Raw genomic sequence first — 22,617 nt, forward strand, 5'->3', positions numbered from 1 at the left:
GCCAATAATAATGATTAACACCAATTTATTAAACTAAGGATATTTAAAACACAAATTCTGAAGTCGGTGCTGGGTTATTTGCTAATATGAAAGGACCCATAGAGAAGTAAATGCTTTAGGGAGGTGAGGGTAATCAACCAGACTTGATCCCAGTTTTCCCTTTTGGGAGATTTTAATTATACACCCACAAGAAACTTTTGCTTTATCTATTTAGTGAAGTAATTTTTTTTTAATTGAAGTACTGTAGAGTTGATTTACAATATTGTGTTAGTTGCAGGTGTGCAGCAGCGATTCAGTTACACACAGACACACACACACACACACGTGTGTGTGTATATGTATATTCTTTTTCAGATTCTTTTGCACTATAGGTTATTACAAGATTTTGAATATAGTTCCCTGTGCTATACAGTAAGTCCTTGTTGTTATCTATTTTATATATAGTAGTGTGTATCTGTTGATCCCAAACCCCTAATTTATCCCTCCCTCCCCCACTTCCCCTTTGGTAATCATAAGCTTGTTTGCTGTGACTGTGAGTCTGTCTGTTTTGTAAATAAGTTCATTTGTATTTTTAGATTCCACATATAAGTGATATCATTTGATATTTGCCTTTCTCTGTCTGACTTACTTCACTTACTGTGGTTATCTCTAGGTCCATCCACGTTGCTGCAAATGGCAATATTTCATTTCTTTTTTATGGCTGAGTAATATTCTATTACGCACGCGTGCGTGCGCGCACACACACACACCCCATCTTCTTTATCCATTCCTCTGCTGATGGACACTTAGGTTGCCTCCATGTCTTGGCTATTGCAAACAGTGCTGCTATGAACATTGGGGGGCATGTATCTTTTTGAATCACAGTTTTTGTCTTTTCCGGATATATGCCCAGGAGTGGAATTGAGGGGTTTTTTGGTTTGTTTTTAAACAAACCTCCATACTGTTTTCCATAGTGGCTTTACCAATTTACATTCCCACCAATAGTGTAGGAGGGTTCCCTTTTCTCCACATCCTGGAGAGGCAATTCTTTTTTTTTTTTTTTTTTTTTTTTTTGAGGTATGTGGGCCTCTCACTGTTGTGGCCTCTCCCATTGCGGAGCACAGGCTCCGGACGCGCAGGCTCAACGGCCATGGCTCACGGGCCCAGCCGCTCCGCGGCATGTGGGATCTTCCCGGACCGGAGCACGAACCCGTGTCCCCTGCATCGGCAGGCGGACTCTCAACCACTGCGCCACCAGGGAAGCCCAAGGCAATTCTTGAATGTGAACTATGTGAAAAGTCAGAACTGAAACAATCTAAATGTCCATCAACAGGGCCGAGTTAAGAGTAAGCCGTTGTTAAAAAGTGGTATTTTCAAAGAAATGATGCCAAGAGAAAGGATTCAAAATCATACATACAGTTGTTTTATAGCTATGACTTTTTTAAGGCTGAAAGACATATTCAAAGAGAAAAGACAAAAGATATACCAAATTGCTAACATCAGTTGTCTTACTGTATGTAGTAAGAGTATTGGGGATTTTTTCTTCTTATTCTTCTGTATTTTCCTGAATTTCCTGAAGGTTATGTTTTGCTTTCATGACAGAAAAACTAATTTTAAAAAATCCCTTTAAAATGACATAACATCTAGACTATGAAAAGCAGCTGTCAAAATAGTCCACTGTGAAGAAGGAGAGTGGGTAGGGGTGTAGACAACACAAAACTGGCCATGTGCTAATGATCGTGAGTGATGGGCACACAGGGGCTCACTAAACTATTCCCTCTACTTTCATATCGTTTATAATTAAAAAAATAAGTTTAAAAAGCAATAGCTACTTCCCCACTACTTCTGAGAAGTTGCTGTGGTTTCAGACTGAAATCCATAGAACTGAGAAGTACTGGCTGGTAACAAAGTTACGAATTCTGTCTACTACAAGCAGTATTAAACAGGAATTTCACCGCAGTTGAAAATACAGCTGGGACTTCCCTGGCAGTCCAGTGGCTAAGACTCTGCACGTCCACTGCAAGGGGGTGTGGGTTCAATTCCTGGTCAGGGAACTAAGATTCTGCATGTCGTGGCCAAAAAAAAAAAAAAAAAAAATTCAGCTGACCCTTTAACAACTGGGGGGAGTTAGGGGCACTGACCATCCGAGCAGTTGAAAATCCCAGTGTAATTTTACAGTCAGCCTTCCAAATCCACGGTTCTGTATCCACGGTTCAACCAACCATGGATCATGTAGTACCATAGTTCAGGCTAGCTGAAAAAATCCACGTATAACTGGACCCATGCAGTTTAAACCCATGTTGTTCAAGGGACAACTGTATAACTGAATTAGGAGACCTGAGCAAATGGATTCATATCACATTAAATAAACCAAATTAACAAAAATAAAATTTCTTAATTCTCCTGGCATGTTATAGCATTTTAGAATCAAGTTAGGCTTTTGACTTCCCTGGTGGTGCAGTTGGTTAAGAATCCACCTGCCAGGGCCTCCCTGGTGGCGCAGTGGTTGAGAGTCCGCCTGCCGATGCAGGGGATACGGGTTCGTGCCCCGGTCTGGGAGGATCCCATATGCCGCGGAGCGGCTGGGCCCGTGAGCCATGGCTGCTGGGCCTGCGCGTCCGGAGCCTGTGCTCCGCAACGGGAGAGGCCACAACAGTGAGAGGCCCGCGTACCACAAAAAAAAAAAAAAAAAAAAAAAAAAAAAAGAATCCACCTGCCAATGCAGGGAACACGGGTTCAATCCCTGGTCTGGGAAGATCCCACATGCCGTGGAACAACTAAGCCCTTGCGCCACAACTACTGAAGCTCACATGCCTAGAGCCTGTGCTCTGGAACGAGAGAAGCCACTGCAATGAGAAGCCCGCGCACCACAACGAAGAGTAGCCCCCGCTCACCACAAGTAGAGAAAGCCTGTGTACAGCAATGAAGACCCAACACAGCCAAAAAAAAAAAAACAACCCCAAAAACAAGAACACTTAGGCTTTGTTTTAGTACTCTAAAGAATAACTGGGTTTATGAAGGCAAAGCTAGGGTTTTCCTTTGTTGTAAACAAATTTAATATGGAGAACTTTAGACTGGTAGCCTAGAAAAATTAAGGTCCTCCCCAATATTTATTTTCTATAAACCAAAGTCCTGGTATTTCAGATTGTTAAAGTGGAGCTACCCAAAGGAACTGCAAGCAGGTAAAGAAAATCTTATTCAAAAGAGGTGCCAAGACAACAGGCACATGGAAATATGCTCAGCATCACTAGTTATTAGGAAAATGCAAATCAAACCAATTATGAGATATGCCCTCACATCAGAATAGGTACTGTCAAAAAGGTGAGAAATAAGTGTTGGCAAGGATGTGGAGAAAAGGGAACCCTCATACACTGTTGGTGGGAATGTAAATTGGTGCAGCCACTATGGAGATTCCGCAAAAAGTTAATAGAACCACCATATGATCCAGCTATCCTACTTCTGGGTATTTATCAGAAGAACATGAAAGCACTAATTTGAAAAGATATAAGCACTCCTATGTTTACTGCAGTATTATTTACAATAGCCAACGCATGGAAACAACCTAAGTGTCCATAAATGAATAGATAAAGATGTGGTACATATATACAATGGAATACTACTTAGCCATAAAAAAGAAATAATGCCATTTGCAGCAACATGGACGGACCTAGAGATTATCATACTAAGTGAAAGTAAGTCAGACAGAGAAAGACAGCTATTGTATGATAGTGCTTATATGTGGAATCTAAAAAAAAGGGAACAAATGAACTTATCTACAAAACAGAAATGGAGTTACAGATGTAGAGAACAAACTTACGGTTACCAGGGGGAAGGTGGGGGAGGGATAAGATTGGGACTGACATACACACACGACTATATATAAAAGAGACAACTAATAAGAACCTGCTGTATAGCACAGGGAACTCTACCCAATACTCTGTAATGGCCTATATGGGAAAACAATCTAAAAAAAGAGGGGATATATGTTTATGTATAACAGATTCACTTTGCTGTACATCTGAAACTAACACAACACTGTAAATCAACTGTACTCCAATAAAAAATTGTAAAAAAGGAGATGTGGTATATATGTAAACAATGGAATACTACTCAGCCATAGAAAAAGATGACATCTTGCCATCTGGGACAATGCGGATGGACCTCGAGGGTATTACGCTAAATGAAACAAATCAGACAAAGAAAGACAAATACTGTATGATTTCACTCATATGTGGCGTATAAGAAATAAAAACAAAGTAAGTGAACAAACCAAACATGCAGCTACGGAGACAGAGTGGTGGTTACCAGAGGGGAAGGGGGGTGGGGCGGGGGGGAGGGTGAAATGGGTGAAGGGGATCAACCGCATGATGACACATGGAAGCTGCAGTTTTGGTGGCGAGCACGCTACACTGTTTAGAGGATGCTGTGCGCATGAAATTTATATCATGTTATAAGCCAATGTTACTTCAATTAAGAAAAAAAAAAGACAAACAAAACAATGGGCCAACACGGTTCAGCTTATTAAAGGTCTCTGAAACAAAATAAAAACGGAGACATTCCCATTATTATGCAAAATGTCCTTTACAGATTTTATGAAATAGGTAACTGGTTTGCAACACTACATCAATTTACATATAATTATATGGCCCATCTTTTGGTCAGTGGTTGCCTCTGTTCTTGGAACTCAGTAGAGATGAAGTTGTAGCAGGCCATTTTAAAGATGCTTTCTTTTACAAGGCCATATGTAGCCTTTCTCTTTCTTTTCCACTTATCTCTCTGTCCTATTCTTGGAAAAAGAACATTCATTCTACTCAATCTTAAAATCCTGACAAAGTTTACAGGACAAAATACAAGGACATAATGGTATAATGATAATGGTATAATTATATCATAATGGTACAGTTATAATTTAAGCTTAGGGCTTAAATGCCTACTATGTAGCTAATTTCTTGTCATTATTAATTAACTGAGAGAGTATTTTATCCAAGTATTGAAGTTTTCTAGCCAACTTGTAAACAGGTATCAATGAGAATGACCAAACAAAAGAGATATCTCTCTGAATCCAAGAAGCAACTATAGGTTGTATGTAGTCCTAACCAGTAATTCTCTATCACTGGGGGGGGGCCTCGAATGGAAACAAGCAAAAAAACCAAAACCTGCAAAAAAAAAAATCTAGCAGGTAAATATGGCACAACAGTATTCAAGTGTTAGATAGGTGCAAAACCTCTAAGATCCCTTCAAAACCTGATTTTCTAACTACAATCTAACTACAATCTTAGTTCTTTTATTTGCTGTTACAGACTTAAATTCGAACCTCATTCCAAATTTTTCTTAAAGACTGCCATAATTATAGTTATTAGAATAAACATCAAAACAACATGAGAATACTAATATAATCTGCCATGTCAGTATGTAAAATACAGATTTTAATTTTATTATTTAAATCCATGGGAATAATAGGTTAAATGATATATTAAGGTTAATTTCAAGGACTATTCTGTAAATTGAAGAGTAACTTTTTTTGTATATTGACAAAGCCAGCAACATTCTAGATCATTACAAATATATTATACTTAACTCTTTTCTGGAAATTGGAACTGCAGATATTGACTTGATCAAGTATTCTGGAGGAAGATCCAACACTCTTGAAAGCTAAAAATCAAAAAGAACAAACAGCACAAGATTGTTAATATAGTTGTTCCAGATTCAATAGAATGCTACTCAACAATTGAAAAAAAATATTGAGACACAACACAAATGAGCTACAAATGCACTATGCAATGTGACAAAAGCCAGACTCAAAAGGCTACATAATGTATGATTCAGTTTATTTGACATTCCAGAAAACCCAAAACTGTAAGGATAAAGATTAGAGCAGTGGTTGCCAGGGGTTGAAGATGAGAAAAGGGTTTGACCATAAATTGGCAAATAGAACTGTTTACCAAAAAGGATGCATTTTATATTTATAAATTTTAAAAACTTTTTATTTATTTATTTATTTTTACAAAAAGAGAAGGGATGAACTGCTGGGACCAAAGATAATTTGCTTTTTAATTCATTCATAAAATCTTTTTGTGTTCGGCACTGTTTTAGGAGTTGGGGATACAGCAGTGAATAAAAGAAACAAAAATCTCATGCCATTTAAATAAACAAGCAAACAGGGACTTCCCTGGCGGTCCAGTGGTTAAGACTTCGCCTCCCAATGCAGGGGATGCGGGTTCAATCCCTCGTCAGGTAGCTAAGATCCCACACGCCTCAGGGCCACAAAACCAAAACATAAAACAGAAGCAATATTGTAACAAATTCAATAAAGACTTTAAAAATGGTCCACATCAAAAAATCTTTAAAAAAAAATAAATAAACAAGCAAACAAATACATAATGGGGGGGAAATCTGACCCCCAGGCTCTATCAAAAGTTTACTCACTTGTTTGTTTGTTTATTTATTTATTTACGGCTGCATTGGGTCTTCGTTGCTGTGCGCAGGCTTTCTCTAGTTGCAGTGAGCAGGGGCTACTCCATGTTGCGGTGCGGGGGCTTCTCACTGAGGTGACTTCTCTTTGTTGCGGAGCACGGGCTCTAGGTGTGTGGGCTTCAGTAGTTGTGGCATGCAGGCTCAGCAGTTGTGCCTCACGGACTCTAGAGCCCAGGCTCAGTAGTTGTGGCACAAGGGCTTAGTTGCTCCTCGGCATGTGGGATCTTCCTGGACCAGGGCTCGAACCCATGTCCCCTGCATTGGCAGGCGAATTCTTAACCACTGCGCAACCAGGGAAGTCCCTACTCACTTGTATTTTTGAAAAGCTCACTGAATGACTGTAATGCACAGTCATAGCTGTGAACTATTGCCTTCATCAGGAACTCAAATTATGCCTAATTTTTCTTTGAAACAATCCTATGACTTTCATACTATTATAGCCTTCATTTCATGAATGATGAAACTGAAGTACAGAGAATTCATGTAACTTGCTTAGGTGGAAAAGGTGGGATGTAAACACAAACTATCTATAACCAGAACCTACCTTCAACCCCTATGTTATATCGATACCCTTTCAACAAGAAATGCATGAAAACGAAACAGTGAAAATAGCAGTACAGTCATGATGAATTTAAAACTGTCTTCATCTTTCTTGCCCACTTCCTCAATCCTTATGCAGCCTCTGCAATGGACAAGTCATGGCTGGTGAGAGAGAAGGGAAAGGGAGTAATGGGGTAAATAGGAAAAGTAAAGAATGTAAGAAGAAGCAATCTTAATCTTCCTCAGAGGGTTCTGTAAGTGTTCAGAAGGAAAGGAATAAAACTAAAGTCACTATCTCCATTATTAGTAATAATATTTACCCTATTATCAAAAGAAATCGTTTGCTGAATTTCATTAACGTAAAAAAAGGTCAAAACTTGCAGACCAGGGGCTGTCATTTACCTTTAAGATACTCTGTATATTTCTGCTCATCAAGTATATGTTGATTTTTTAAATTTAAATCTCAGAGTACAGTCTTTATTTTTTTTATTTTTTTTTTTTTTGCGGTACGCGGGCTTCTCACTGTTGTGGCCTCTCCCATTGCAGAGCACAGGCTCCGGACGCGCGGGCTCAGCGGCCATGGCTCACGGGCCCAGCCGCTCCGCGGAATGTGGGATCTTCCCGGACCGGGGCACGAACCCGTGTCCCCTGCATCGGCAGGCGGACTCTCAACCACTGCGCCACCAGGGAAGCCCCAGTCTTTATTTTTAAATTCTAGCCTTTAGGAACTGAATTACTGTATCCTTTACAAAAAAAGTTTTTTCCTTAAGATACTTTCCCAGAAGTGGATAAATACTTCCAAAGCACTTACAGAATAAAGGCTGTAACTGTTCATGTTTATATTACAAAATGTTCCTGCCAAAACAGATACATCAGTAATAAAGATTCTATTATAATTTATCTTAAAAAAATTCAAATTCCAGTTCCACTTTTACTGTCTATGAGCCCTTGGGAAAGTCATTTTACATCAACAAGCTTAAGTTTTCACATCTGAAAAATGGGGATAATAAATCTATTAATAATAAACTAGGGCTCTTGTGAGGACTAACAAAATTGTGTCACATAATAAGCACGTAATAAATATTATTTCCTTCTTCCTTTAAAAGGTTTTATTTTGGGAGACTTCCCTGGCGGTCCAGTGGTTAAGACTCTGCATTTCCATTGCAGGGGGCATGGGTTCAATCCCTGGTCAGGGAAATAAGATCCTGCATTTTGGACATAGTGTCTTTCAAACTTACCCATAACCCTCTCCTAAAAGACCTTCTGCCTATCTTAGATATAACTAAATTCTGCTGGAAAAAAAAAAAAGAACGTCGTTTACCATCCAGTTACACATGGATTAAGTCATTAGCCACTGCAGTTTGACCGATAATGAACCCTGAGAGGAGTTCAGGACAAAAAACAGGATGAGGCACACTGCACTGTGGAAAAACAGGCCCCTCAGATAGTTCTATGTACATCTCAGGAAGAATTTTAATAACCAGATTCTTGCATCTTCCCATATCTAGAAAAGCACCAAAATCATTAACAGAGATATCTGTTCCTTGTGACTAGCTGTCATCTTTTACTGAGATGTAAGCCTGACTGCACATATTCCCCAGCCAACAATCATGATTAAACTGGCTCCTCCCCCTATCTCTTCGGAGTTTACTCAGAGCTACTGAGTGGCTGTCTCTCAGGATATAGTCATCAGTAAGGTCCCTGAATAAAGCTGAAACTGACAACTCACACCTCTTACATTGTGCATTTTCCATTCAACATAGGCCAATTTTTTAATCTTTTTTTTTGTGTGTGCGGTACCCAGGCCTCTCACTGCTGCGGCCTCTCCCATTGCGGAGCACAGGCTCCGGACACGCAGGCTCAGTGGTCATGGCTCACGGGCCCAGCTGCTCTGTGGCATGTGGGATCTTCCCGGACCGGGGCACGAACCTGTGTCCCCTGCATCGGCAGGCAGACTCTCAACCACTGCACCACCAGGAAAGCCCCAATTTTTTAATCTTTATCTCACAAATAAGTTGTGGACTTTGGAGTGTAAACATATTACCTAGGACCAACACAAAAAATTCTCTGATACAAACTAAAAACTACTTAAAGCTTATTTCTTCTACCATACCTCATTTGCTCCAAAAGAGCAAACCGCCCCCAACGAGGGGGCTTAAACCATAAAAATAAAATGGAGGTATAAAATTGTGCCAGCAAACTCAAGCTAAAGATAATCAGGCTTCTTAGCAACCAAGGTGCAAAGGGAATCTACACAGCACTTTTTACCTCGTAAGAGATCCAGCAAGTCAGTAGGAACAAAGTTTTCCTAAAAGTAAATTCTTTTTTTTTTTTTTTTTTTTGTGGTACGCGGGCCTCTCACCGCTGTGGCCTCTCCTGTTGCGGAGCACAGGCTCCGGACGCGCAGGCCCAGCGGCCATGGCTCACGGGCCCAGCCACTCCGCGGCATGTGGGATCCTCCCGGACCGGGGCACGAACCCGTGTCCCCTGCATTGGCAGGCGGACTCTCAACCACTGCGCCACCAGGGAAGCCCCTAAAAGTAAATTCTAAGACCAAGTTATATACACATGAAGATGCGAAGACCAAAATAGAAAATACCTTCAATAGTAATTTTACAAAGGCAAAGAAACATCCTTATATGACGTAAAATTAAAAAACCAAAAAGAAAGGGACTGGGGAGAAAGGAGGAATGGGGAGTAACTGTTTAATAAGGACAGTTTCAGTTTGGCAAGATGAAAATATTCTGGAGATGGTTGGTGGTGATGGTTGCATAACAATGTGAATGTACTTAATGCCACTGAACTGTACATTTAAAAATGGTTAAGATGGTAAACTTTATATTAGAGAAATGCGAATCAAAAATAAAATGCAGGGGCTTCCCTGGTGGCGCAGTGGTTGAGAGTCTGCCTGCCGATGCAGGGGACACGGGTTCATGCCCCAGTCTGGGAAGATCCCACATGCCGCGGAGCGGCTGGGCCCGTGAGCCATGGCCGCTGAGCATGCGCGTCCGGAGCCTGTGCTCCGCAACAGGAGAGGCCACAACAGTGAGAGGCCCACGTACCGCAAAAAAAAATAAATAAATAAATAAAAAGAGGTATCATCTCACACTGGTCAGAATGGCTATCATTAAAAACTCTACAAATAACAAATCCTGGAGAGGATGTGAAGAAAAGGGAGACTTCCTACACTGTTGGTGGGAATGTAAGTTGGTACAGCCATTATGAAGAACAGTGTGGAGGTTCCTCAGAAAACTAAAAATAGAACTACCATATGATCCAGCAATCCCCCTCCTGGGCATATATCCAGAAAAGATGAAAACTCTAAGTTGAAAAGATACATGCATCCCAATGTTCACTGCAGCACTAATCACAGTAGCCAAGATATGGAAGCAACCTATATGTCCATCGACAGATCAATGGATAAAGAAGATGTTACATATATTCAAGGGAATACTATTCAGGCATAAAAAAGAACAAAATAATGCCATGTGCAGCAACATGGATGCAACTAGAGATTATCATATTAAGTGAGTAAGTCAGACAGAGAAAGACAAATACCATATGATATCACTTATATGTAGAATATAAAAACATGACACAAATGAACCTATCTACAAAACAGAAACAGACTCACGGACATAGAGAATAGAGTTGTGGTTGCCAAAGGGGAGAGGTTTGGGGAGGGATGGAGTGGGAGGCTGGGGTTAGCAGATGTAAACTATTATATATGGAATGGATAAACAACAAGGTCCTACTGTACAGGGAACTATATTCAGTATCCTGTGATAAACCACAATGGAAAAGAATATAGAAAAAGTATATATATGTATAACTGAATCACTTTGCTGTATAGCAGAAATTAACAGATCATAAATCAACTATACTTCAATAAGACAACAAACCATAAAAAAAGATGTTAAATTTTATGTTATGTGTATTTTCCCACAATTAAAAACAAAACCCAAAAAGACTTTGGGATTAAGTAGTAGAAAGAAGTCTTCTTTACATAATCTCCCATTTCCTACCCATTATCAAATTAAAATGAAAAGGAAGGAAGAAAGGAGAGGAGAAAGAAAGGAAGGTAGGTCACCGGCTGGTTGGTTCTCCAGCAAAAAATACACATGATAGGCATAGCCCAAAGTTATAAACTTCAAAAGTGGTAACCAAGCAAAGATACACCAGATTATGGGGCAGCCCTGTTTGGCAAGGCTCCTAAGCTGAATTAACAATTCTCATTAATACCCAAATCTGGAGAGAAAACACTGAATGAATTCCATTATTTTTTTCATCTGTGACTGAGAGATGCTACAGAACTGCGGGAAAGAATGAGGAAAAGAGAGAAGTGATTTCCAGCACAAGTGAAGCTTCTAGGGCAGAATCTGAGGGCCTCCCCAATGGAAACACAATACATTCCCCAATTACAGGGAGTAAATCCTGATGTTGTGCTGCATGGGCAGGAAGAATCAGAGGAGGAACTTTTATAGGAAGATGGAAAAATATCAGAACTAGCTAGCAAAAATATGCCAAGTCAGAATTCAGGAGTAACATGTACAGGTCACCACGACCTCCTGGAGAGACAAAAGAGGAGTGGAAAGCTGCAGAGTTTATATTTTTGTAATCACAAAAGTGAGGTGAGCCAAGAACAATTCTGAAGTGGAGAGTGAAGAAGTCACCCACACAGTGCGGAAGCAAATATAAAGTCTGGGCAGAGCTGTCAAGCACTGGTAAATGAAAAAGAATCGGCATCAAAAACAGACAAACAAACTGAAAGAGATAGAGATACGGAGAGGGAGGGGCAGGGACTGAAAGAAAAAGAATGAAAGGAATGTGGCATACAGGACATCAAAGAACTCTACAAGAAAACTATAACAATACATTCTTCATAAGGGCTTCCAGATTTGTGAATAAGCAAGAACTGAAAGATGGAAAAACAACAGAGTGAGATAAAAAAGGAGTCTAAAGATTAAATAAATTGATGATCAAACATTTATTATAGAACTATTAATTAGGAAACACAAAGGAAGAGTGTACTCAGAATTGAAAATAGAAGTATAACATATAAGGGCTAAGATAATCAGATAATACAGATTTTAAAAAACATAAAGAGATCAAAGATAAATAAAATTGGGTACAAGATAATCCAACCTTAGGATAACTGGTGTCCCTAAAATACAAAAGAGCAGCAGCAAAGAAGCAAGCTGCTTCTTTGACAAGACAGGTACATTGGTTCTCCAGCAGCATTAAGGACAGAGAGACAAAGCACAAAGCCACACTCTTCACAGTGATAGTCAAGAAAGATACAAAAGATTCTCAAGCAGAATGGAGCACCCTTATTTAGCAGGGCTCCTACCTTAGTCTTATTTCCCAGAAGCCATCAAGATGAATGAATAAAACCCCCCAAAAATAAAAGTATTCATAGATATATATCTTGGATCCCCCAAAAAGCAGGGCCTGGGGAAAGGACTGTGTGCACGTAGTTTATCTGGGAAGTGATTGCTGAGGGCAGAAGTGATATACTGGGGAGAGTGAGAGAGGAGAAAAAGTAAATACAAGATTGTGCTATCAAGTTCACTGCTATAGGCAATAGGACCTTAATTTCTATCATACTTTTTTTTTGTTTGCGGTACGCGGGCCTCTCACCGCTGTGGTCTCTCCCGTTGTGGAGCACAGGCTCCGGACGCGCAGGCTCAGCAGCCATGGCTCAGGGGCCCAGCCGCTCCGCGGCATGTGGGATCCTCCCGGACCAGGGCACGAAGCCGTGTCCCCTGCATCGGCAGGCGGACTCTCAACCACTGCGCCACCAGGGAAGCCCTCTATCGTACTTTTCAAGAGGTATACACAATGTATATCAAAGTGTCTATCAAAAAATAGGGAGCAGGCGCTTCTATCCCCCAGTGACTGGGGGGTGTCCTTGAGGGTGTTCACTCCACCACGCTTGAGCCAAGTATGGGTTGGTAGCAGGCTTTTTGACGGCGGGAAGTGCTGTTAACAGTAAGTGCATGGAAGCACATGTGAAACTGTTCACTTAAGTGGCAGCTAGAACCAGGTGTGACCAAGGTGATAGGAGATTGGGCATAATAGCCAATAAAAGGGAAATCATCCCTGAAATTAAGAACGAAATCTAAATTGTTGTATATGACTGCAATGTTACACCACTCAGCAGTAAAATGAAAGAACTGGACCTCTGTGCACCATTATGGATAAATCTCTTTTAAAATTTGAAGGAAACAAACAAAAAAGACCCCAAGGATATTTGAAGGATAATTACAGTTTGATTCCCACATATAAAATTTAGTAACTTGCAAAAGAATACTATTTAGGGATACATTCCTAGGTAGTAAGTCACATGCACAGGCATGATAAACAAAACCTCATATGTGAGGAAAGAGGGTTTGCATCAAGGGATGGGTACCCAGGAGATTTTAATAGTGTTTGTAATAGTTTATTGCTCAAGCAGGGTGAAGGGTACATGGATACTAACAGTATTCTTCTCCATGATTAAATATTCCCCCCCCAAAAGGAAACAAATGGAATCTATAGATCAAAATAAATGACTATGTCAGGAAAACATAATACAGAAAATTCAACACTGAGACACATCCTGGTCAAGTCACTAAATTTCAAAAATAAAGCACCCAATCAAGAAAACTCCAGAGATGAAATAAATGTACTTTACTTTGTAGCCACATTACCTAATCACAAAGATCATGATCTGGTTAAAGTAAATAATTTAGCAATGATATTGTATAGGGCAAAATTCATCTACTGGAGAAGCTGCAAACTGATTTGCTTATTTCACTTGCTCAGTTCTTTTCTTAATTTGAATTAGTTGCCAACATATGAAAATTGGAAAAAAATTAAAATAACATTAGATTGTTATATGACATTTGCATCTGTAGCATCAGACTTTGGAAAATCAAAAATCAGAACTAAACAATCTGGTGTTATTGCTTTATTTCTAAAGGGAAGATTTTAATATTATTTCTAAATTTATTATTTTCATATTTCTAAACATGCTAATTTTCTAGTTATTAACCCTCCTTTTGATATGTCTAGGATTATTTTATCTGAGAAATCATAATTTCTTAAAAAAGTTAAAAAAAATAAACCCCTTCTTGAAAAATTTACTTATAAAGAAATCCAGACAATTAAGCCATGTATCAGGAAAAGGATTGGTGGTAAGCAATGTATCCAATTCAAAATAAAGTGAGTAAGAGACAAGTCATACAAATACCATTAATAAACAGACTAAGTGTTACAAACTTTGAGAAAGTTACTGAAACAAATTAGGAAAGGTAGAGGAAGTTATACCAACTATAAGAGTGCTAATGTTCTCTTCTTTCATGGCAAGGGTTGATACTGCCTAAATCTGAAACACCAAGATTTTTTTTTTTTTTTTTTTTGCGGTACGCGGGCCTCTCACTGTTGTGGCCTCTCCCGTTGCGGAGCACAGGCTCCGGACGTGCAGGCTCAGCGGCCATGGCTCACGGAACCAGCCACTCCGCGGCATGTGGGATCCTCCCGGACCGGGGCATGAACCCGTGTCCCCTGCATCGGCAGGCAGACTTTCAACCACTGCGCCACCAGGGAAGCCCGAAACACCAAGATTTTTTTAAATTTATAATTAACATACAGTATTATATTAGTTTCAGGTGTACAACACAATGATGCATGAAATGATCACCAAAATAAGTGCAAAAAGTGCAGTTACCATCTGTCACCATACAAAGTTACAGTATTATTGACTATATTCCTTATGTGTATGTTACATCCTGTAACTTAACATATTTTACAGCTGTAAGTTTGTACCTCTTAATTTCCTTTACCTATTTTGTCCAACCCCCTACCCGCTCCCCTCTGGTAAAAAAAATCAATCTGTTCTCTGTATCTAGGAGTCTCTGAAAAATCAAGATTTAAAAAAATAAGCTCCAAATTGTGATGTGCTTCATAATCTCTTAACTGTAGAGGACTCGTTTAGGAAATTGATCAATAATTCTTTGAATTGCACTTTGGATTCTTTTTTTCGTTATATTCAAGCTAAACTGTGTTTAATACTTTTTACTTAAAACTGAATTTAGGTTATGAGTACGTGGGGAATCATAATAGTATTATACTTTTAGCAGTTGGACATTTTCCATTGTAAAACTTAAGAAAATAAAAGCTTGTTACAATACAGTCCAATTTTATAAAAAGCATATCTATTCTGTCTTCCCATCTTCCTTCTTTTTTTCTGCCTGTATATCTGCAAAGAAATGTATCTAAAATAGAGGCCAATCAATGTTAGTGATGATAACTTTATTTTTTAAATTCTTTGTATTGTAATTCTTTACAATAAGCAGGTAGTATTTCTGCAAAAATGAGAAAGATTTTTTTCTTTACCAAAGCACTTTATAAAAGTATCTACTGTTAAGGAATTCCTACTAAAAATTAAGCAGTATAGTTCAGATATATAGCTTTCTGTTTATTTAACTTCATGTGGGGCTATTGGGCTGCACCCTGCAGGACTTGCTGGATGCCCAGCCTGGAGACCAAAGAAAGAGCCCAGAGACAGCTACAGAGACACTACTGATTTATCGGAGAGAGGATCTTACACGTCTGAAGCAAGAGGTCCGGAGCAACACCCCGCTGTGTATGGCTGACAGCGGACAGGACATGGCAGCCATCTTCGCTACTTGGGAGAGAAGGAGGCTACCATTTATAGGGGGAATTGACGTCAGGTTGGCTCAACAATTACCAGAAAAACCAGCAGCTGAGGCAGGGGGCAAGCAAGTAGGCAGTTACTGATTAAGCCCTATAATTAAGAGGATTGGGTAGTTATGTGAGTGAAGCAGTGACTGGTCAGCAGGGAATATACAGAGAGCAAGGGAACAGCCATCTTGAATGGCCTGATCATACAGGTGCTAAAGCTTTCACCTAGGGTAATGGATAGTAATTAGGTCCCCAACACCAGAAAGCCTCTGGGGTGGTGGTGGTGTGGAGAGGGCCTTCAAAATACCCCATCCTCAGAACTCTAACAGATAATATAATGACTAATGAATACTGCATGCATACAATACAAACACAATTCTAAGTACCCTATTTATATGAATTCATTGACCCTTAATGACAAGCCTGCAAGGTAGCTAAATAATTTTCCACATTTTACAGATGAAGCGCAGTGAACTTACACACCTATCAGAGAAGCTGGATTTAAACCTACGTGTCTTCTGTTCTTAGTCACTATACCAGGGGTTCTCACATTTTGCTGCACATGGGAATGACCCAGGCATCTTTAGAAAACACCGATGTCTGGCTTCCACATACAAATATTCTGTCTAATTAATACAGGGTATGACCTGGGCAACACAGATGTTAGAAAGTTCTGGGGGTTGATTCTAACGTGAGGTAGAGTGTGGGGACCACTGAACTACACCTTTCTGCTTCTTGGCCATCCTTGGCTAGTGGTTATAACAAGCCCGGATGAACACCAAAATCCCCTGATAAGGTTGAGAACTTCAAGGCCCCCATCCCACCCCAGCTCAAGGGGCCCGGGCTTAGGTATTTTTTCCAACGCTTCTCAGGTGATTCCAGTCTCAAGTAGACAAAGCTTGAGAAGCACGGCAGAGGGAGACACCAGCTGCCTTCCACTTTAACTGATCAGTGCCCAAACTACTGAGGGATCTTAATTCGAGGAGTATCTTTCAAATGGGGTGGGCGCACACAGACAAAGAAACCAAGAAAAAGGAACAACTGTCAAATGTCAGAGGGCGTGGTTTTTAATTCACCTACAGTCTCACAGGTTCAGAACTATTCTGGAAATAATAGGACTTGTCTCTGAGATTGAACTTAGTGTTTTCTCTGATGACAATGTGACCTATGAGTTTCCTTAGCTAGATTTCTTTTTTCCCCTTTAGGTAAAGGTGTTTCTCCTGGTGTTGGGCTTCATCTAGGGTGCTACCACAGGTGAAACAAGAGCCTATCGATAACTATCTACTTGAGGCCTCAGATTAGTGAAAGAAAAATTTTTTACAGAATATGCCAAAAGTTTACTCAGTTGAAAATAAAATAATAAAAGACTAAGGCTCAAAACTTTAGAGCTAAAAACAGAGGAATAAAATCCACAAAACAGGGCTTCCCTGGTGGCGCAGTAGTTGAGTCCGCCTGCCGATGCAGGGGACATGGGTTCGTGCCCCCGTCCGGGAAGATCCCACATGCTGCAGAGCGGCTGGGCCCGTGAGCCATGGCCGCTGAGCCTGCGCGTCCGGAGCCTGTGCTCCGCAACGGGAGAGGCCACAACAGTGAGAGGCCCGAGTACTGCCAAAAAAAAAAAAAAAAAAAAAAAAAAATCCACAAAACAGGGGACTTCCCTGGTGGTACAGTGGTTAAGACTCTGCCTGCTAATGCAGGGGACACAGTTCAATCCCTGGTCCGGGGAGATCCCACATACCGCGGAGCAACTAAGCCCCGTCCGTGCTCCACAACTACTGAGCCTGCGCTCTAGGGCCCACAAGCCACAACTACCGAGCCTGCATGCTACAATTAACGAAGCCCACGTGCCTAGAGCCCGTGGCTCCGCAACAAGAGAAGCCACCGCAATGAGAAGCCCAGGCACCGCAAGGAAGAGTCGCCCCCGCTCGCCGCAACTAGAGAAAGCCCGCATGCAGCAACGCAAAAATAAATAAATAAAATTTATATTTAAAAAAAAACCCCAAAATATTAGTCACAGTCCTTGAGAAATAAACTAAATAACTTCCACCTGAATGAAGAGGAAATCTGAGGTTGAAAGCAGAAGCACTTCTTAAAGGGAGTGTCAAAAGTGAAAAGATACATATGCCAGATCTGGTTTGGGAACCTAAGACCAGAGATTCTCATGTATACTTTAATAAGGGCTAATATGTACTGAGTGCTCACAATGTACCAGGTACAATTCTAAGCCTTGGATTTGGCAACCTGAAGTCAAAGATTCAAATGTAATAGAATCTTTGGCTTCTAGGGTACCCAGCATGAGAGAGAGCCATTAATTAATCAGCTTGTGGGCAGGTCTCAACCATTTCTTTCCCTGGCACACAGGCACACATAAGTCTTACGCTTAGTACTCAGGTACTGAACACAAAGCCAAAAAATATCCTATCAGTCTGGCTCTAGATAGGCTCTAAATTCATTTAGGAGCTAAGCTTTCCAGGTTCAAGATCAAAATCTCCAATAACCACATAAAAACCCTAATTTTGCAGATGAAAAAGAGATCCTTATGCTTTAGTAACCAAACATGTCGGTGGCAGAACTGATATCTTATGAAAATTAGTTCTGTATTTTATAAGTCTACAAGGCAATGAGTTTTAAAATTCTTGAAAGATTATCAATCACTCCTCCAGATCTTAAATTACTTAAACTGCCAATTACCCCCGGTCATTCCTCAGTTCTGACTCTCTAATATAACCAGGTCAGCTGTGGATGTTTGCCACCAAGCGCCAATGCACGAGTACTCCCACATCTGCAGAGATATTCTTCAGGTCTGAATTAGCTCAAAGGCTCAAGCAGTCAGCAAACGAGGTATCAACGGAAACTCCAGGGTTCAGAAAAGAACTTCCAAATGATTTGATGGGCAAGTCATTTGCAATTATTTATAATGAAAGAAATTTAGCATGGCTCTTACAGAACTTGTGGTTTGAAGCAGAACTGAATGCTAGTGGGCCTGTGAGAATAGGTGAGAAGCAAAGCACACACCTAGATAATTCAGTCAGTTACTGTAGCTCATCTGAATGTGGATGAGTAATCTTCCCAACGTAACCAGTTTTAAGCTGAAATACTTATGTTGGGAAGATATTTCAGCTTAGGACTGGATGACAACAACTTTACAAGTTTAACTGCTCCTTGAGGTCACACCTGAGATCTGACAACAAAACTCCTCAGCAGTCAAGGAGGCCTCTCCTCTACTCACAGTTAGCAGTGTATCTCCTCTATCAAGTTACATAGATATAAATTAATAAGGAGGGGAGCTTAAGGCCCTTAAAATGTAACAATTACATAACAATGAAATGCAGTTTGTGAGCTTATACTGGAAAAAAAGGCTGTTGAAAAACATCAACAAAACTAGAATGGATTGTAAATTAGATAAAAGTGAATCAGTGTGACTACCCAAAGCAATCTACAGTTTCAGGGCAATCCCTATCAAACCACCAATAGCATTTTTCACAGAACTAGAACAAAAAATTGCACAATTTGTATGGAAACACAAAAGACCCAGAATGGCCAAAACAATCCTGAGAAAGAAAAACAGAGCAGGAGGAATCAGACTCCTGGACTTCAGACTACACTACAAAGCTACAGTAATCAAGTCAGTATGGTACTGGCACAAAAACAGACATAGAGATCAATGGAACAGGATAGAAAGCCCAGAGATAAACCTACACACATATGGTCACCTTATTTTTGATAAAGGAGGCAAGACTATACAATGGAGAAAAGACAGCTTCTTCAATAAGTGGTGCTGGGAAAACTGGACAGCTACATGTAAAAGAATGAAATTAGAACACTCCCTAACACGATACACAAAAATAAACTTCAAATGGATTAAAGACCTAAATGTAAGGCCAGACACTATAAAATTCTTAGAGGAAAACATAGGAAGAACACTCTATGACATAAATCACAGCAAGATCCTTTTTGATCCATCTCTTAGAGAAATGGAAATAAAAACAAAAATCAACAAATGGGACCTAATGAAACTTAAAAACTTTTGCACAGCAAAGGAAACCATAAACAAGACAGAAAGACAACCCTCAGAATGGGAGAAAATATTTGCAAATGAAGCAACTGACAAAGGATTAACCTCCAAAATTTACAAGCAGCTCATGCAGCTCAATATCAAAAAAACAAACAACTCAATACAAAAATGGGCAGAAGACCTAAAGACATTTCTCCAAAGAAGATATACAGACAGCCAACAAACACATGAAAAGATGCTCAACATCACTAATCATTAGAGAAATGCAAATCAAAACTACAATGAGGTATCACCTCACACCAGTCAGAATGGCCATCATCAAAAAATCTACAAATAATAAATGCTGGAGAGGGTGTGGAGAAAAGGGAACCCTCTTGCACTGTTGGTGGGAATGTAAATTGATACAGCCACTATGGAGAACAGTATGGAGGTTCCTTAAAAAACTAAAAATAGAACTACCATACGACCCAGCAATCCCCCTACTGACCATATACCCTGAGAAAACCATAATTCAAAGAGTCATGTACCACAGTGTTCACTGCAGCTCTATTTACAACAGCCAGGACATGGAAACAACCTAAATGTCCATCGACAGATGAATGGATAAAGAAGATGGGGCACATATATACAATGGAATGTTACTCAGCCATAAAAAGAAACGAAATTGAGTTATTTGTAGTGAGATGGATGGACCTAGAGTCTGTCATACAGAGTGAAGTAAGTCAGAAAGAGAAAAACAAATACCGTATGCTAACACATATATATGGAATCTAAAAAAAAAAAAAAAAAGTACTGATGAACCTAGGGGCAGGACAGGAATAAAGACACAGACGTAGAGAATGGAACTTGAGGATGGGGGAGGGGGAAGGGTAGGCTAGGAAGAAGTGAGAGAGTAGCACTGACATATATACACTACCAAATGTAAAAACAGATAGCTAGTGGGAAGAAGCCACATAGCACAGGGAGATCAGCTCGGTGCTCTGCGACCACCTAGAGGGGTGGGATAAGGAGGGTGGGAGGGAGAGGGGATATGGGGATATACATATGCATACAGCTGATTCACTTTGTTATACAGCAGCAACTAACACAACACTATAAAGCAATTATACTCCAATAAAGATGTTAAAAAAAAGACAAAAAAAGTGTATCAGTGTGATATGAATCTAGTAGCTGTATTATATAAGGTAAGCCTTGTTCTTAGGAAGTAAACAATTAGGCATTAGGAGGTTACGGAGCATGATTTATGAAACCCACCCTCGAATGATACAGGAAACCAGATTATACAGATATAGAGAGAAAGATGAAGCAAATGTGGTAACATGTGAATTGGTGAATCTGGATAAGGGTATGTGGAGTTCCTTTGTGCTACTCTCATGACTTTTCTCTAAGTTTGAAAATACTTCAAAATGAAAAGGAATTAAAATCAACCAGCTGAATTTATTCTAAACTTAACATCAAAACCTAAATGAAAAGGAAGTGAGAAAGGGAAACAAATCTACCCTCTGTCATTCTGTTTCTGAGGCAGAGACAGTGCTGAACATTGTACAAAAGTCATTCTACAGAATCCAAAGAATTTCGATTTTGAGTCACTGAACTCCACAATTTTGTAGCTCTGTGACTTTAGATTATTCTTTTCATTTTCTTGAGTCTCAGGGTCCTCCTCTATAAAATGGAGATAATGCTACCAAGAGCACAAGATGATTGAGATGATTAAGTGAGATGATAATATCGAGTACCGCACACCTTATCTGCATAGCACTGTGCTAAGGGTCGGGAGAGAAATCTCTATGGGACTCTTAAGTTTCTGCGTGTCTTGTAAGCAAAGCCCAAACTGCTCTTTGTTCTGGACGATCTTTCCAAAGAGGTTTATATAACAAACAGCTTTGTGAGACAGAAATAGTGTCCCACATCAGAACAAAGCGGAACATGCCTGCTGCCATTATAAAGGTCTCAGGGTCCTCTCCTATATAACACACACACTGCCTGGGCAGGTATCATCTGACCCTCTTCACCGTGCCCTTTGGGAAGAAGAGCAGCTTGGGGAACCCATACAAGAAGATGTTGATACTCTGGCTACTACTTTTGCTGGGAATAATAAAATAATAAAAGCCTTTTATTTCGCCCAGGGCTCTCATATTTTCTGCCACCATCCATGAACTATGGCTGACTAACTTGTAGGGTAAAATCACAAACCCCTCACAGTCCTCCACACTAAGCACTTTCTGTTAATATTACCTCATTAAACCTGATCAATAGCCCTGTAAAGTTCAGCAAAACACTGCATGGTACCAGTAAGGTATTCCACAAATAGTTACTATTATCTTCTTCATTATCATCATCATCATTAATCCTTGCAATAATCCTGTAAACGAGAAATCAATACCATCATCTGATAGCTGATGGGTTAATTAAAAGCTGCCAAGAGTAAGTCAGTCACATTCGTGAAGGGGCTGGAATTTGAATTCTTTCCACCATGTCATCTCACAGCTTTAAGATTATGAACTCATTTGGTGAAGCTGCAAGCTTTATATTATATCCCAACAGCTATGTTTCAGGCACTTCGCTGATCTGGGAAAATAACAGTGAATTAAATATACTCTCTGTCTTCGTGAAGCTTATAGAGGAAATATACATCAAAACAAGTAACACAAGACCAAATAATCATTAACTCTTATAAGTGTTATGACAGAAGCAAACAAGGGACTGAGATAGAGGATAACTGGAGGACATAGTTTCCAAACTATAGGTTGTCAGTTGGGAAGAAATTCAGTGAGTCCCAACCAGCATTTTTTGGAAAAATGAAGCAGCACAGAATAGAGAAGAATGCACACACATTATAAAGTATTGCTCTGTGAAACTTCCATCTGGCATAGGAAGTCATGGTATAAAATCATTTCCTTTAGGCACAGGGAATAATCTAT

General features: G+C 39.9%; 1 protein-coding gene across 3 annotated transcripts in view; it reads right to left on the reverse strand.

Annotated features, from left to right (window-relative positions):
- The window catches only part of RARS2 (arginyl-tRNA synthetase 2, mitochondrial), a gene marked incomplete at its 5' end in the record, with an annotated part of 81,405 nt that overhangs the window by 52,412 nt on the left and 6,376 nt on the right, over positions 1–22,617 (reverse strand). For all 3 annotated transcript variants that reach the window (XM_079716452.1, XM_079716451.1, XM_079716450.1), the window contains one exon: positions 5,558–5,631. In XM_079716452.1, the coding sequence (XP_079572578.1) occupies positions 5,558–5,631 (74 nt within the window). The remainder of the gene's footprint in view (positions 1–5,557; positions 5,632–22,617) is intronic.

The sequence above is a fragment of the Hyperoodon ampullatus genome, assembly GCF_949752795.1.
Source record: "Hyperoodon ampullatus genome assembly, chromosome: 12".
NCBI lineage: Eukaryota > Metazoa > Chordata > Mammalia > Artiodactyla > Ziphiidae > Hyperoodon > Hyperoodon ampullatus.